The sequence below is a fragment of the Apium graveolens genome, chromosome 1, assembly GCF_009905375.1.
Source record: "Apium graveolens cultivar Ventura chromosome 1, ASM990537v1, whole genome shotgun sequence".
NCBI lineage: Eukaryota > Viridiplantae > Streptophyta > Magnoliopsida > Apiales > Apiaceae > Apium > Apium graveolens.
This window is the reverse complement of record NC_133647.1, coordinates 85528968-85546409: the sequence shown is the minus strand read 5'-3', so window position 1 is coordinate 85546409 and position 17442 is coordinate 85528968. Positions and strand designations below refer to the sequence as shown.

The window sequence follows — 17442 nt, the reverse complement described above, 5'->3', positions numbered from 1 at the left end:
ATTTGGAGCTAAAACAAAATAAAATCTACCATTGAATTGGATTTAAAAATTATATAATTGAACTGGTAATTCATCGATGAGAATATTAATATCGGATTAAAACAAAATAATATTTATTATCATCCAGGCTAAATTTTTTTAAAACTTATTCACGAATTACGGTAAACTAAAACGAAATCAAAATAAAATTTCGATTAGCTAAAACAAACAAAATATATACTATTCGTCCGAGTTAAAAATATATATATTTATCGGGTTTTAAATAAAATTTAAATCAAACTAAATATAATTAGTTAAATTTGATCAATATAATGAGTTTCGGGATAAAAAAGTTTAAAATAAAACTAAATGTGATTTGTATACAATGGAAACAAGATAAAAACTATCGTTGAAATTAAAAGATAATTATATTTCGTAAACACACATAAAAATAACAATATACTATATATTTTAGTTTAATATTTTTTTCAAATTTAAATACCTTTAAATAAGAAAATCAAATTATATCCTTATTATATAATATGCATAATGGGGATTTTATCCGAATTTTTGATAGTTATGTCTATGTATTGCCAATTTAATACGAACCATTAGATTGTTTTACAAATATATGTGTATATGTATTATTATCGAATCAAATCATATAAAAGAATATAATAAATAGATTCCGCATTTTAAATATTGCAATTCAGTTTATATATAAAAAAGTATATAATATTAAAAAAATATTGCAGGTTGTACACACTGGTATTTATAAAGTGACTTGCTAAGTAGGGACACCCAAATTCCGTTTTTAACATATTCTAAAGAGCCCTGAAGGCCGAGTGTTTGATGAAATCTAGTCTGGAATTGAGTGGGCCGAGCGTACACATAAAACCTAATTATATATAAACCCTAATTGATACAGATTTAACTCCAAGACCTAGTTGCACATACAGCTATCATGGATTATTTACTTAAAGGTATTTATAAAAAAGAAGTCATGTACAGAGAGAGATGCGCAAGAGAGGAGAGAAAGAGGCAAGTTATGGAGAACGATAAGTTGCAGTGCGGAGAGTGCGGTTTTTTATCCAACACTGTGGGCAAGGCGGAGGAACATGCAAAGGATTATTGTCACACCAACTTTATTCTTTCTGATGATTTCTTTATCGATCAACATTGTTGCTCTTGTCCCACTCATTGCAATTCTCCAATGGTAATATTTATTCACCCTATATGGTTGTTCTTACGTATGACAATTTTTTTTTATTTTGCATTCGATATTGTTTAAGTTTTTTAAACGCCCAATCAGAATAATAAATTTAATTGATTTTTTCATGTGGAACTACAGAGGAGTTCTTCGTAGTGATGTCTAGAAACTCACTCCTTCTCTCTGTTTTAATTGATTAATGTTAAAGATGTTCGATTAAATACTATCAAGTAAAGATCCTATACACAAAAAACTGGTTGTGACCATAGGTTATGCTAATGTCACGGAGATTTATATTTGGTTTATAGCTTGGATATATTTTGGTTCGTTAAAGATTAGTTGTCAATCATTGTGGTTTTAAGTTGTATAGGATTTTTATATGAACCTTTAGAATTTGTATTATAGAAAAATAGTGAAAATAACTGAATTGTTTCATCAATATTGTGCAGGCATTGGAGTTGCATAAGAAGAAGACTGGCCACACTGAGTATGAAGACACAGAAGCTAAACGTGATCGACTTGTTCAAGAATATCTTGCTAAAATTGAGGCTGCTATGAAACAGAGAGACGAGCAACTCAGAATAGCGTTAGAAAAGGTAAATATTAGTTCTTTCCTTCTTATCTTTCCCTTGTAAATCAACTAGTGACCAATTCAAACTACTTATGAAGTAACAGGAGACATCAACCATATATTACCCATTATGGGCAAGCGAAACCCCAATGCCTTCTTGGACTATACTGGCAGTTAGTATCGACAATATACAACACTTGCTTCGTGAATTATTATTCAAGTCTTTTCCTTTAACTTGTGATTACTCTAAAAAATCTCTATGACAAGCTAGAACATAACTAATTACTAATTAGGATTTTTTTTGAAGTCGTGAAAATCTTTTTTCTCAGGTACTTCACTGAGACAGGTTAGAAGTTCGTGGTTTGTGACATTTAGTAGATTTATATAATCATTTTTGTTAAGAAATATGCTAAAGCATATGTCTTTTAATTCCCCCGTTATTTCATTTTTTCGGTTCAATAAAATGATTCCTCTACTTTTCTGATAGCGTTTTTATTTTTGCAACCTGTTCCCCTTATTTAAAGCCATGGCAAGGTTCAGGAAAGAATTCTCGTTACATTTACCATCCCTTGGAAGTCAAATGTTTCCATTTGCTAAGTATAGTCTCTTTCTTTATGTTTCCTGAAGATAGCTTAGCATTACTGTATTGTTTATCAGTGGATGTCGATAGCTAGCCCGTGTTTATCATAAGAAATCACATGGGTTCTATATTCTGCTTAAAGTTATAAACTTAATTGGATCACTGAATTCAGAACGAAGGGAATTTTTTATAACTTGAGATAAGTTGATAATCTAAAGGTTTAATGTCAGGGTCACTTCAAGGTCTTAATGCAGGATAATTTAAAATATTTTCAAATTTTTTGGTTTAAATGCTATTGTTTAGAATGAGGAATGATATTTACAATAGTAGAGGCAGCGAATTCTGGTTGCTGGAGTCAACAATATTACAGAATGAATTTAAAAAATATTTCTTAAGAATGCATCATACATTTGGACTGATGAATTTAAAATATGATAATTTTATTATGATTTTTATTTACAGGGACTGTAAATATTGCTTTATCAGTTCCACAAAACGGAATTATAATTGCTATTTATTTTTATTGTCCTACTCTTCAAAACAAATTTAAAATAGTCGAAGAAAATGGTGAATTACATAGATTTAAACTTTCACAGTTGATTCCAGGGAATGAAGGTCTGTGTAGTAAATTTGGAGTTTGGGAAATTTGTTTTTTGTGAGAGCTTAAGTAATGGTTGGCTTGTAGAGAAGTGTTGCATATATATGTTAAACGTTGATTGTTCAATATGCATCGTTGTTGCCTCTTATATAGCAGTTCTATAAAAGTTACTATGTGTTTTCGTCTTAAATATGTGAAATTATATGTACAGGAAGTCAGGTCGCAGACCAGGCTTTTGAACAAGAAACTAAATATGCGATCGTGCTTAGATTCAATCAAACAGAGCCTGAAGGTACAAAACTATATCTTGTTCTGATTTTTTGTTCAAAATTTGGCTGATACTTGATGAATGTTGGAAGACAACAATCAGTTGGTTTGTAATTTTTCAAGCTTTACCGAGTACTTGTATTAAATTTGAAATTGCTTTTTAAACAGTAACAAATTTTAGATAGAATAAATATAAGCTTTGGGACAGAGCGAACGATATTGATAAATAACCTAATGAGCTAAAATAAATTATCCATGTCAATGTATTGACTAATCAGTGTAAATAATGTGGAACCCATTAGTTCTTCTTCTGTAAGTTTGGTTAGTTCTTGGCTCCTCATAATACATAGATAACACTATACTTAAAATATGATATTATACTAACAAGAATAAACTCTAGAATTTGCAAATAGTTAGGGTATGCAGTTTATTATATGAAAAAGAGAATCCTTACCCCTCCCCTCTTCCCGGAAGGTCGTGGGGGTAATTTAATTTAATTTTATATAATATTTTCAGTGTAGTGTGTGTTAGAAATTTAGGATTTCATGTTCAAAATCAGATAAAGGAACTGCAAGTGTGCACATTTCGTTTGATATGATTGCCTTCTTTGCTATGTATTTACAAAACTCTATTTAGTTAATCAAGTTTTTTCCTAGTAAATGTGACAGTCACATGCCATGTGCATAGAGGCACCGCCAAAGGGTGGTGGACTGGGGGGGGGGCACATTTGCCCCTATATATAACAAATGAACAGATGCCGAGATGCATACCAAATAAATCTCATTCTGTATAACAAATCAAAATATTGTATAATAGAATGGCAAAATTATATTAGAGGAAAGAGGATCTGTTCTGAAATTCCTTAGACAAGCAAATCATGCACATTGAATTCTTTATGTAATTGATGTTGTAATTAATTATTTATTTGCTAGTTTGATGAGCAACAACAAAGAGCTCTCAAGACCCTTGTCACGATTGTGAAGAATGTTGCTGAGCACCCTGCTGAGGAAAAATTTCTCAAAATTAGGATCAGTACCATCGAGGTGAGATTTTATTTCTGTTTCTTTGTTCTTTCTGTAGGTTATGCATGCTCTTAATAAGCTGGCATCAAATGTGATAAAATTTGTTTTTATATTTGATAGTATGATTTTCTTTCCATAGCATAATTTCTTAAAAGAAACTCAATTCCTATCAAGAGTTTAATTCGAAGCACACAATTGAATCATAATATAATTGAACTTTCACTCGTAGACTTGTACTTATCCTGTTTAAAATCAATGTTTTGTCTTTTATTTTCATCTTCTAATTTCTTTTCTGAATAACAGAAAAGACTTGGTTACGTTCAAGATGGCTTTAAATTTCTAGAGTTGTGCAAGTTTGAGAAAGTTGAAGGGGGAATGTTTTTGGTTCTGCCTTCCTATGAAGTTGAGGAGGAACTGCTAAAAGCGGCTAATGATGAGTTGAACCGGGCACTATCTGTGATGGAGGAGTGAATACGCGGCTGCAAGTGTGTTGGTTAGTGTGTCAAGCATTATCTAAATAGAAACAGAGAAAATACATTTGGCTGTATTGTGTTCTAGAATAGTGGACGGGATTGGTAAATAGTGGACGAGAGTGGCAGTGGGTAAGTATTGTGTTCCAGAGCTGAATGCACAGTTTTGCCTTTCATTTGTCATTGGCCAAAACCAGCTGGCAATGCAATCAGAAATAATGTTCTGGGATATGGAACTTGATAATATTAGTTAATAGACTCTTAGCATTTTCATTAAGCTCAATTGGATGATCTGACCAACGGTTCTAGGCCTCTGTCTCTTGCAACTTACATAATCTATCTAATAACACCTGAAATTAATAGGTTTGGTCAGCCGATCACATATGTCATACTAATTAATTACACCAGTTTATGGTTGTTAATCACTTTGGGGTCCCCATCCCCAAGATATACAGAGCAAGGACAAACTGCAGAGTATGAGAGCAAGCACCATCCCGCAGTTTTAAGTTAAGTTGATCCACTGATTTAAAAGGTCGTAGTAACACACATTAGACTGTTTAGATCTGCAACACGAAAGTAGATCTTTATGTTAAAGATTTGAAAATGTATGTTGTGCCAGAGTTTCGTCGTCTCAAACCATAACTATGAATCCCAACTCGATTATCAAGAACAATAGTTTGCCGGTTGGCATCAAACCCTCTACCCACATTGTGAGAACATGGACAAAACTTTTTCTAAATTTTAAAGCAAGTATAATAGTGCCTTAAAAACTTATCCTAAATTAAAATTCGAGGCATTCTGGAGAAAAGAGTGCTCCAACAATAATCTCAGTGTTGCTTTAAAACACTGAGATATTTATCATGTGCCTCATTTTTAAAAGCCTACTAAATGCCTTATAAATATCATAAAATATATACAATTTTATTGTATATCAACTTCAACAATGTGCCTTATATTTGTGTCTTATTACTAAAATAATAATATATTTAAATTATAATGAGGAGGCAAAGTAAATGATGAGAGGAGAGAAATGTATAAAAAAGGAGATAAATAATTTTTTGATTGAAATAAATGAGATAGAGCATGCTTAGTGGTGCTTTAAAAATGAGGCACATGATGAATATTCTAGTGTTTTAAGACACCACTAGGACATTGTTGGAGCATATTTTTATCCAAAGTGCCTCAAATTTTAATTTAGGACAAGTTTTTAGAGCAAGTCCAATAGTGCCTTAAATTGTTGTCCTAAACTATAATTTGAGGCATTTTGATTAATTAGATACTTCAACAATGTCCTAGTGATATCTTAAAACACTAGGACATCCATCAAATGCCTCATTTTTAAGGCTATACTAGGGACGCCTTATATCAATTTTTTCAATAAAAAATTTGCTTCCCTATTTTTTACACATATCTTCTCTCTCATCTTTTTCATTCCCTCCAAATATAATTCAAATATAATATTATTTTAATGATAAAACACAACTATAAGGCATTGTTGTTGGAGTGCATACATGAGAATATTGTCCTAAATTACTAGGACATCATATTTTATAATATTTTTAAGGCATCTATTAGGACACTCTTGAACTTGCTCTTAGGGCACTCTTGGACTTACTCTAAGCATGCTCTATCTTATTTATTTCAATTAAAAAATTATTTCCCTCCCTTTTTACCCATCTCTCTCCTCTCATCATTTACTTTCCCTCATTATAATTCATATATATTATTATTTTAGTAATAAAACACAAATATAAGGCATATTGTTGAAATAGATGTATAACAAATTTGTCTTAACACTAGCACATAATATTTTATTATATTTATAAAGCATTTACTAAACTTGCTCTTAACTATCTGCATTCCTTTCCTGCGATTAAAACATTCTTCCACCATGTCAGGCTCACCGTTTAAAAATAACTTATCAATCAAATAGTCCCAATTAAGGCTGTAATTCGAGTCGGACGGCTCGCGAATTCGCCCAGCTCGAACTCGTTTAGCTGGGCTCGACTCGGCTCATTTAGTTAAACGAGCCGAGTTCGGGTAAAAGTTTCGTCTCGTTTAATTACCCGAGTCGGCTCGACTCGACTCGTGAAATTAAACGAGCTAAATTCGGGTAGAGGTTTAGAATCAATTAAGTGTAAAATCAAACGAGCTGGATCGCCCGACTAGTTAAAACCGACTCGTTTAGCTATACGAGCCGACTCGACTCGACTCGACTCGTGAAATTAAACAAGTTGAGTTCGGGTAAAGATTTTGGTTCAATTAGTTAAACGAGCCGGTTCGGTCGGCTCAAATTATGCACGGCTCGACACTCGGCCGATCGACCCGAATTATAGCCCACTCCTGATGCCAAAACTTCTTCCCCTGCATTCCCTAATATATATATATATATATATATATATATATATATATATATATATATATATATATATATATATATATATATATCGACAGCCCTCCGCTTATCCCTCAGCATTCGAAACCCATCAAAGTGAAACAATCTGAATCATTGAATTACTACTGGACAGTGCACAATCCAACTACAGATATAAATGGAAAAATGTGTAAATAATAAGTGGAACCAATTAAATAAGTTTAACATTTTCAATGGTAAAAGTATTTAAAAAAGGACTGCTGACATATAGACAATTAAGGTCATAACTTTTACCACTCAAATCCAATAAAAAAAAATGTTTGGGGTTATTGCAATCTACAGCCGATCTCTCATCGAAAATCTCAACTAGCTACAAATTTTCGTAGTCAACTATTGAAATGCATTAAAGAGTAGGCCGCCCACATGTATTACTCCGTATATAACGGGTGTCACATTTTTTAGTCTTGAGCAATTCTGACTCAAAACCATGAATTTTTACGTGGGCTAAGCTTAAACTTCACGATTGAAAGCTTCATCACAAAGCAAGATACTCATGCCCCCTTGTAGCATTAAAATTGAGATCAGTTCTGAGTTTTATAAATTTTTGGTATTACTTTGAGTAAGTGCCCAGTTTTTTAATCATCAATTTAGAGCCTATAAAGGTGGCTTCTTAAATATTGTGAGTTCTATTTTAATTTCAATTCTTGATTGTAGTATCTCATTAATCTTTACTTGATTTTAAAGATTATTCAAGTCTCTCTTGTATATTTTTGGAACATGATCACCTTGTATATACAAGTTTCGAGAAAACTTTCTTTATGATTGTGTTATGATGTTGTGTATCTCTGCTGTTTAATATCAGATTTGCATGTGTGAACTAGTGTGTGTTTTTTGTTTGGTGTTTGCTAGAGGTTGTAGGCAGTGGTTACATTTTAGAGTTAAGGATGGGAAGGTTTTGTTTTCCAAAGTGGAGGTTTAGTAGAATAATGGGTTTACTTCAATTTATATTGGGAGGCTTGGTTATAATTGTGAGCATGTCTAGTCTATTTAGGTTTTATTCTGCTGGGTTTTTTTTGAAAAATGAAGACATATGTAGGCAATTTTATGGCCGAAGCGATGGCATTGAGGGTTTCGACGTTCAAGCTCTGTCTGCTCGTGTCGGTGAAGTACTTGGAAAGCTGGAAGTTTTGCAAGATAAGGTTGAGGCAACTGTGAATCTGATTGATAAAAATAGAGAAGCTTCAAATGGAGGATCAATTTCTAAATTGGAGTACAAGAAGTTTCTAGAAGAGGAGGTGATTCAACCTCTTTATAGTGCTCATATTGCTCTTAGGCAAATTCGACTGCCTAAAGTTGAAGGGATAGGGAACACTACAATAAGAGAAGAACCTTTGATTAATGCTTTTATAATTGAGGAAATTCGGAAGTATATATCCCCCAAAGAGAATAGGATTGGGAAGATTAATATATATGGAACAGAGAAGATATACAATACAATCGGACATGCTTGTGTTTTAATGAAGGAGGAGTTGGAAGAGTACATGGACTATGACATTGCATCTTACTGTAAAGATGATTGGAATCTTGCGCAAAAGCTTATGATTAATGGATGTGATCCTCTTCCACGAAGACGGTGCTTGACTAGAGCGTCTAAGCTCTATAAGAAGCCTTATCCTATTAATGAATCCTTATGGAGATTGCCAGACGGTGGAAATGTAAGGTGGAGCAAGTATCAGTGTAGAAACTTTGAGTGCTTATCAAGCAAGAATCCTAAGAGAGGTTACTCAAAATGTACAGGGTGTTTTGAAATGGAGAAGGAAAAGCTTAAATGGATTGCTAATACTTCACTTGTGGTAGATTTCCTTATTAAAGATGTGTTGGCTATTAAGCCTGCTGAGATACGGATAGGACTAGATTTTGGTGTTGGCACAGGAACATTTGCTGCTCGGATGAGAGAACAGAATGTTACAATTATCTCCACTGCTCTAAATCTCGGGGCACCTTTTAACGAAATGATTGCACTTAGAGGCTTGATTCCTCTCTATGTGACATTGAATCAACGGCTTCCATTCTTTGATAATACTATGGACTTGATTCACACTACAGGTTTTATGGATGGATGGATCGACTTTCAACTGATGGACTTCATTCTATTCGACTGGGACAGGATTCTAAGGCCAGGTGGCTTGTTGTGGATTGATCGCTTCTTCTGTAAAAAGAAGGATATTGATGATTATATGTACATGTTTCTGCAGTTCAGATATAAGAAACATAAATGGATCACATATCCGAAATCAAAAGATGAAGTCTTTCTTTCTGCTGTACTAGAGAAACCTCCAAGATCTCTCTAAGTTATTGTATGTTTTCGATTATACAGGATCTCTTGGTACTCTTCATTGTTCCAAGTTCAAAAAATTTAGTAGTGTAAATTTGAGCTTTGTAACAATAGTTTTGTCAGTGGAAGTTGTGTATTTTGTTTATACACGCTCTTAAATAAACTACATGCTTGCAATTTGGTAAAATGCACAATTCCTTAACTTGAAATATATAGATTATGAACTGATATGTATATATTTAGGCAGAACATATATCTTGTTCTTTGTCTTCTTGTTAGCCTCATTACTATAATTGTTGACACCGGTTTAGCTTCATGAATGCTTTGCTGGAACAGAGTCTGATGTCAGCGAGTAGTCTACTATGAATTCATAACTTTTCATTTGGTTGTAATAAGATTTTAAAAAAATGTTTAGAACTCCATAAAATAAATTTTAATTCTCGAGCACATATTTTGAGGTATCTGTTTGATATTTATTATTACTTTAGTGATCCAAATGATACCCGGTTAAATTTGATGATTAAACTGATATATGACCTTAAGTTGAGTAACCACTTTGATATTTAACCGTTTAAATTGTCACCCTGAACAGGATTACTGCAAGAACACTGCTGAAGTAAAACTCAACTGTATAGTATTTCAGTAACTTATTCTCTATGTACATACATATATCGAATTTTTTAATGAGTGTTAGTTATATTCGCATTATCAACTCCACAGCAAGAAGTTATTGGAGAAGTGGTCCCAAAAGAGATTTACAGAAACCCTAGGTTGATTAAAATGTTTAAACTCCAAGTCTGACAGAAGTACTAACTCTTAAATCTAGCAAACAAATCCTTTTAATGCGGCACGATTGTACGATTTCTTGAAAAAATTAAACAACTTAAGTTATAGAACCTCCCAGATTATATACATGGTGGCTAATTAACAAGTACTGAACCTGTGGTCATAATATACACTTAAAGATATAAGATCCCATATTACAGTTTGTTCTATCTGGAGTGTAGTCTGTCAACATTAGTTCATATGGTTCATGCTGCAAGCTAATGTTCTTGCTCCACATTGGATTATTCCATAAGTTTGTCGTTTAAGATATATTGTACTACGTTTGACTTTCTGACACGTATAAGTCTAGTTGATATTTGATTTTATGACATGTATACCTATAAATATAAGTCAAAAATAGGTCATATTGGGACGAGAGAGTAATAATTCCAAGTGTCATATTATTTTGCTAATTCTAAGTATATCTTATACAAGAGAGATCCCACACTTTGCATAATTGTATGTAAATATTCAATCTATCATGGGTAAGGACATTCAACCAGGGATCAGAGACATAATATGATAACACTATCAAGTTCAAATGGGGTTTCGTATTAATAAAATTATAATATCATCTGTTCAGCATATGTGTTGAACTATATATATTTATCAATTCATAGAACGACATTGGGGAGTCTATATATATACTACGAGTCACTGCGCTGTAGATGCCATTTCAGACTGTGTTTCGAGAGCCGGACAGACAGACGGTGTACTGTTGTTACTGTCTAATTTTTAACTTAGTGTGGAATCTTTGAGTTACCAAATATAGAGTAACAGAACGCAAATATGATAAGATATATAGTAATACATATATCAGGCTTAACCACCTCGCTAGGATGTTCCCCAGTAAGCTAGAGAAAATAAGGGTCGTACGCACTCAGAAAACGAAACGTCTGATATATATACATTTATCTTTCTCAAGTATTTCCAAGGTTCGGACCTTTGAGCAATTCATATGTGACAGGCGAAACACCTACTTCCAGTTGTAAGATACAAATAATACTACACCTAATTTGAAAGTTCTTCGTAATTAGCTAGTACATTAATTAGAATGATCATATGAGTGAAGCTGGGGTACATTGCTGGGGGAGTGTTTAATTTAAAAGTTGGGTTCAATTTTATGATGCATGTACATATTCCATGTTGTTCATCAGTGACACAAATTTGACATACACCACTAACTAATAACTATTAACTCGATCCTATGAACATTTGGTACCCGGCCAGAAATTTGTTGTAATTGTTATACATTTTATGAGATCTTGAAACTGGGAAAATTAGATCTCTTTAGTACATCTTATAGAGGAATTATTTATAAATTGTGACAATTATTAAGGAATGCAACTCCCATGATATATAATCCTAGCTTCATAATATGCGTAATTCATTCATACATTTTACAATTACTTGACCATATATATATGAAGCACACAATGTTCATAACTGGACCCAATTCCGAAAAGAGTTGCAGATTTTAAGATGCCCTTCCACTATACATAGAAAGGCTTGGGTAACGAACAAAAAGAAGAAATAAGAAACAATTGTAAAGCATACATGTAAGCTTGATATGCACACACAAATTACCTCATTTGAGTTGATGGATATTTGAATTAAAGGGCTAATTCGGAAAAGTCTATACTGTAGACTCTCAGCTGGGATATCTATGAAGCCAACTCCCAAATAAGCTACTGAATATATTCTGAATCCATCTTTTTCCATTAGGTTTGAGGAAACCTAGATCCACTGTGATTCGTTACACTTGAGCAGATTTGAGGCAGAAACTTAGCGAAACCAGCTGTGCGAGCTCTTGTTCACCATTTTTCTCAAATTAAACTACTATAAAGAAAGTAAACACTGAACTAAAGTACCTAAGAAGTTTCCCTTGTGCTAAACGATTACTGTCGATCCATAACTGTAATCTCTAATGAATTACTTGGTTTATTGGTAGGCCGAAGCTTCTCAGAGTTTGATGATTCACTATTCCCTTGATCAGTAATAGTGGAGGCTTTGTTTCGGAGGGCTCTCTCACTCTCAAACACCCTATATTTATGCAAGTATTTTCCTGTAGCCTCAGCATGATTATCTAAACCTAATGAACACAAAGCCCAATAGATATCATCTCCATTAACGGTCTTCCGATTCTCCTTGTGACACCTGTCAGATGCCTCACAAGTGACAAAACTTATGAACTCAGATGCACATTCTTGCATTCTTTGTTTTGCTTCTTTGGAAACCTTGGCACTTGGTGGGAGGATCTGTTTCATTATCCGGCCCACGTTAGCAATCGGAAGCAATCTGTCTTGCTCATCAGCCATGTCTGATTTTGTTCACCAAAGTTAGCAATATTGAGTAGCTAGATATGTGAATGTTACACGGTCAGAAGCATTCATAAAAATGTGTTAAAACATGATCAAAGTGGGCAAGCTAGCTAGGCAGAGAGAAAGAGAAGCCATATCTTAAAATGATAGCACGACCCATATATAAGTTCATTAGTTTGCTAAAGATCATCAAGCCCTAACCAATCACTAGGAGGGACAGGAATACTGCAAATAGCACGTATGTCCCCGGCCACTGGGTCTCTTACTGACCACTTTACTATATAAAATTATTTATATAAACACCGTTTTATACTAATATTTTGCTCTTCTCAACAGAAAAGTTTTTTGGACAGGTTTGTGGTAATTCAAATTTTTTGTTTGGAGAGTGATCTCTGTTGACGGAGGAATTTTGGAACAACAAAACTTAGGTTAGTAGCCGGAAACAAGATCTGTGATGACAGTTCTTCGTCGGAAACGTGAACAGTAACCGATGAATCCGATGAACAGTATTCGTCGGAAAAGATGAACAGTGTTTGGTGGTGATGATTATTGGTGTTGAGATTGCTTAGGGTTAGTGGTGGCTCCTTTGCGCTCTCGCTTCTGACCCCTTGCAATTTGCCTACTTACCCCTATTTATAGGGGATCAAGCCCACGTAGTTCTTGGGGAACAAGAAACCTAATGGGCTTAAATTTCTTATCCCGAGGCCCAGTAGGAAATCTACTGGAAATCGTCTTCTACTAGCTTTAGGAATGTCCGCCGATGAGGCCCAACCACAAAGGCCCAAGGCTCGTCCGCGGCTTCGAGACTTCACGGATAAGGCATTTCACTGGCCAAGGATAACCCTCCGCTACCAGCTGTTTCTCTAGTCCGCGGACGCAGGTATAGCCGTGGTTCACCCCAAATGTTGGACGCATCCTTGTCCCCCGATAAGGAGCCCCTACCAGATTGCAGGACAAGTGATCCCAAGCTTTTGGCTGCAAAGTGCAGGATACTCCAAAGTCTCCCAACGAGGACACCCGTTGACTACAGAGATAGAGCTCCCAAAGCACACACCAGATTTCACCCCACATCCCTAATGAGGACACCCATTGACTACATGAGGAGGCCTTCAGTCCAGGCATACCCCTGGAGGTCTCTGACCACGAACACCGCCTTTCCTGTAGATATGCTACAGGAAGGAGTTCTTCAATAGAGTACCTGCATCAAATAGGCTAGTAATAATAATCTCCTTCTTCCTTGAATCTTCCAAAGAACTTGGACAAGCAACCATGTTGAAGTTCCATCCAAGCCATGTTTCTCACTTAGGGCGCACCCTAATACCTTAGGGGATAGCTCTAAGAATCAGTTGAATTACTTTCTTCATATATCAATAGGGCGCGCCTCCTTCACCAACGAGGGCGCGCCTTGATTATGTAAGGCGCCCGCATTACACTTTTTGTATGCATAAGGGCGCGCCTCCCCATACCTGTAGGGCGCGCCTTCTTCCTTTATAGTAAAATAGATGCCTTATCTTTTCCTTAATTTTAGGCACCGACATCCCAATTCTGACCAATTGACCCGGTTTTGACCCGAATAAAGTTTATACCAAATTTTGGGCATAACAACTACCCCCCAAATTCCATATGCCATTGAAAATGGGATTGGAATTTTCAACCCCCCTAGAAAACTTGAAAAATTTGTATGAGCATCTACAAAATTGAGGGTATGCCCTTACGAACTTATTCATTCCTCTTTCTTCATCCTGCTCTATTTCTTTTTTGAACATGAAAGGGCGCACCCCAGATAAAGGCGCGCTTCATGAATCTAGACAACATCTTCACACCACACAACGTAACATCTTTCACTCTCTACCGCTTCTCTTCTTAGTGACTTTAACCTTTGGTTTATCTAGGGAGGTTTACCACTTATGCACCACATCTTTAAGCTTACATGAGCTAACTCGGCGTAAGAAACAAGAGAAATCGTACAAAAGATTGCACCTCGCGTACCTTGGAAAAGAATAATCCTTTTAACAAAGGTTTGAGGGTTTCTTCCAACTTTTTCATCCTAATATTGGTTTCCTATAGGCGCGCCTTAAACAGAAAGGGTCATCATTAGAGGGCGCTCTCTAAGGGAAGGCATAACCAGAATAAAAGACCAGTTCTCTGATCTTCAAATAATAAATAATCTTTGATGAAAGGAGGACGTGTTTTGTTGGTGAAAGTGATCCTTCCATGAACAACACAATACCATTCCATGTTTGATTTCTTTCTCCTTGTCAAATCATAACTCTAAATCGTTGATCTCGTCTTTTCCACAAATAATGTGATTCATTTTAACTCAAAGTCAAAACCTTTACGATTTTTTATAATCATATACTTTTAGAGGGCGCGCCCTTTATAGTGGCGGCGTCTTCCTCAAATAAAATTATCTGTGAATAAGAGGGCGCGTCCTCTTTACGAGGAGCATTTTGCTCAAAAAAGGTGTTCATCCTTGGAGGGCGCGTCCTTTATATAAGGCGTGTCTACCTTGATAAAGGTAATCATCCTTGGAGGGAGCTTCCTCTGTAAGAGACGCGTCTACCTCGATAAGGGTATTCATTTTTGGAGGGCGCATCTACTGGAAGAGACGCATCTACCTCGACAAGGGAAATCATCTTGCCGAGGGCGCGTCCTCTGTCAGAGGAGCATCTACCTTGACAAAGAAAATCATCTTGTCGAGGGCGCGTCCACTGTAACAGGAGCATCTACCTCGACAAGGGAAATCATCCTTGGAGGGCGCGTCCACTGTAACAGGAGCATCTACCTCGACAAGGGAAATCATCTTGTCGAGGGTGCGTCCACTGTAATAGGAGCATCTACCTCGACAAGGGAAATCATCTTGTCGAGGGCGCGTCCACTGTAACAGGAGCATCTACCTCGACAAGGGAAATCATCTTGTCGAGGGCGCGTCCACTGTAACAGGAGCATCTACCTCGATAAGGGAAATCATCTTGTCGAGGGCACGTCTACTGTAACAGGAGCATCTACCTCGACAAGAGAAATCATCCTTAGAGGGCGTGTCCACTGTAACAAGAGCATCTACCTCGACAAGGGTCTTCTACAGAATCTTCATGTAATTAAACCAAATCAAAGATCAATATTCTTAGGAGGCTTCTATCTTCTCCAAAGCTCAAGGGATGCCGAAACCATCTCATGTAGAAACATCTCTTGGGCATCTCACGAAGTGTCATCCAATAAAGGGCATCTCACTCTCAATATTTCTCTGAGGGCGCGCCTTAAAGAAAGGGCGCGTCTTGAAAGACAAGAAATTAGTTCTAGTCGAGCCATTCTTCAAGTACTGACTATGACTCATCTGATCATCAAGACATCTTCATTGAAAGCTTCCATTTTTCTTCTGAGGGCGCGCCCTGGGAGGGAAATTTTCCACTGAATGTTTCACATGCAGAGGGCGCGCCTTAATAGATTGTGATACTGTGCTTCACAAATCATGAGATTTTTCCCAGATAAGATTTCCTACCTGCAAGAAATACAATTAATATGGAACTATAAATGTTACCTGGAGGACTCGTCCTAGAGGGACGGACGTGTCCAATCAACGAACTCTCCTGAAATATGTTAGAAGTCTCCTGGGCCTCAAATATCATCATCAAGGCGCGTTCGAAGTGTTTGTGGGGGTCTCCTCCGTGCTAAATCTCTTTCACAATATTCTTCCTGCACAAGTCCTAGAAACAATTAACGGAAAACACAACAAAACTAGTCGAGTGTTACCTCGTGGAATCATCTTAACAACGATGACTAGCTCATGGTAGTAATGCCTTCTTCTTGAAGTGTTCTCCTCCCGATCCTCCTCAGATTTGCTCCTGGTTAAGTCCTCTAAACTGAATAGTGTTCTTAAATATTCTAAATCAAATAGGATTCTTCAGTCTTCTTGTTGGAATAGGATTCTCCAATCTCCTTAATGGAATAAGATTCTTCAATCTTCTAATTAGAATAGGATACTCCAATCATCTAATTATAATAGGATACTCCAATCTTCAATACCAAATAGGTTTCTCCCAATCTTCCAAACCAAATAGGCTTCTCCCAATCCTCTAAACCAAATAGGGTTCTCCCAATCTTCTAAACCAAATAGGATTTTTTGGAAAAATTCGCAGCTACTGTTTTTCTCTGTTTTCGGACTGCTCAACTTTTATTCTCATAATCATATCATCTCCGAATTAAAGAGAATTCAACAAACTTCACGTAGACTGTAAGATCGTTCAAATCTGACTTACGGAACTCGAGTTACGGCCCAAACAGTGTAAGCAAATCGCTTAATCCATCAAATCCGAATTTTCCATCCAACTTCGCTCCTTCGTGGCTATAGCTGCAAACTTCAACCTCCACGGATGGATATCATCATCCATGAATCTCCCTCGTGGTCACGGATATTACACCCAAATCTTCTTCGACCCCCCTGCCGAAAACAGTTATTCACGGATCTCGAGTTATTCATGGATCTCCTTCGTGGCCGTTATATGCAACTCCTCCGTGGCTATCCTTCAATTCTTGCGTCAAAGAACCTTCATCGTGACGAGACATCTCTTCCTCCTGAGATTTTGATCTTGATTAGCCCTCCTTCTAGCGCCAATTTGGTGACGGAGGAATTTGGGAACAACAAAACTTGAGGTTAGTAGCCGGAAACAAGATCTGTGATGACAGTTCTTCGTCGGAAACGTGAACAGTTACCGATGAATCCGATGAACAGTATTCATCGGAAAAGATGAACAGTGTTTGGTGGTGATGATTATTGGGGGCTGAGATTGCTTAGGGTTAGTGGTGGTTCCTTTGCGCTCTCGCTTCTGACCCCTTGCAATTTGCCTACGTACCCCTATTTATAGGGGATCAAGCCCACGTAGTTCTTGGGGA

The 17442-nt window shown here is 36.1% G+C and overlaps 3 protein-coding genes across 3 annotated transcripts; 2 read left to right on the top strand and 1 right to left on the bottom strand.

Annotated features, from left to right (window-relative positions):
- Positions 1 to 809: 809 nt before the first annotated feature.
- LOC141720174 (uncharacterized) lies at positions 810 to 4972 on the top strand. Its single transcript, XM_074522530.1, has 5 exons — positions 810 to 1195; positions 1639 to 1785; positions 3150 to 3230; positions 4138 to 4248; positions 4531 to 4972. Exons 1-5 carry the CDS (start codon positions 944 to 946, stop codon positions 4696 to 4698), a joined length of 759 nt encoding a protein of 252 aa, XP_074378631.1. The 5' UTR covers positions 810 to 943; the 3' UTR covers positions 4699 to 4972.
- A 2500-nt stretch (positions 4973 to 7472) lies between these two features.
- On the top strand, positions 7473 to 9582 carry LOC141720169 (putative methyltransferase At1g29790). Its single transcript, XM_074522525.1, has one exon. The coding sequence runs from the start codon at positions 8016 to 8018 to the stop codon at positions 9420 to 9422; it is 1407 nt and encodes a 468-aa protein (XP_074378626.1). The 5' UTR covers positions 7473 to 8015; the 3' UTR covers positions 9423 to 9582.
- A 2513-nt stretch (positions 9583 to 12095) lies between these two features.
- LOC141720163 (nuclear transcription factor Y subunit B-4-like) lies at positions 12096 to 12549 on the bottom strand. The gene has a single exon (XM_074522521.1). It carries the CDS (start codon positions 12547 to 12549, stop codon positions 12130 to 12132), a length of 420 nt encoding a protein of 139 aa, XP_074378622.1. The 3' UTR covers positions 12096 to 12129.
- Between the last annotated feature and the right edge of the window lie 4893 nt (positions 12550 to 17442).

Bases quoted from the DNA above. Each gene is read 5' to 3' on its own strand.
- LOC141720174 (XM_074522530.1), top strand. From the start codon at position 944: ATGGATTATTTACTTAAAGGTATTTATAAAAAAGAAGTCATGTACAGA. The intron at 1,196-1,638 runs GTAATATTTATT...AATATTGTGCAG, and splicing joins CTCATTGCAATTCTCCAATG to GCATTGGAGTTGCATAAGAA. The intron at 3,231-4,137 runs GTACAAAACTAT...TTTATTTGCTAG, and splicing joins CAATCAAACAGAGCCTGAAG to TTTGATGAGCAACAACAAAG.
- LOC141720169 (XM_074522525.1), top strand. From the start codon at position 8,016: ATGGGAAGGTTTTGTTTTCCAAAGTGGAGGTTTAGTAGAATAATGGGT.
- LOC141720163 (XM_074522521.1), bottom strand. From the start codon at position 12,549: ATGGCTGATGAGCAAGACAGATTGCTTCCGATTGCTAACGTGGGCCGG.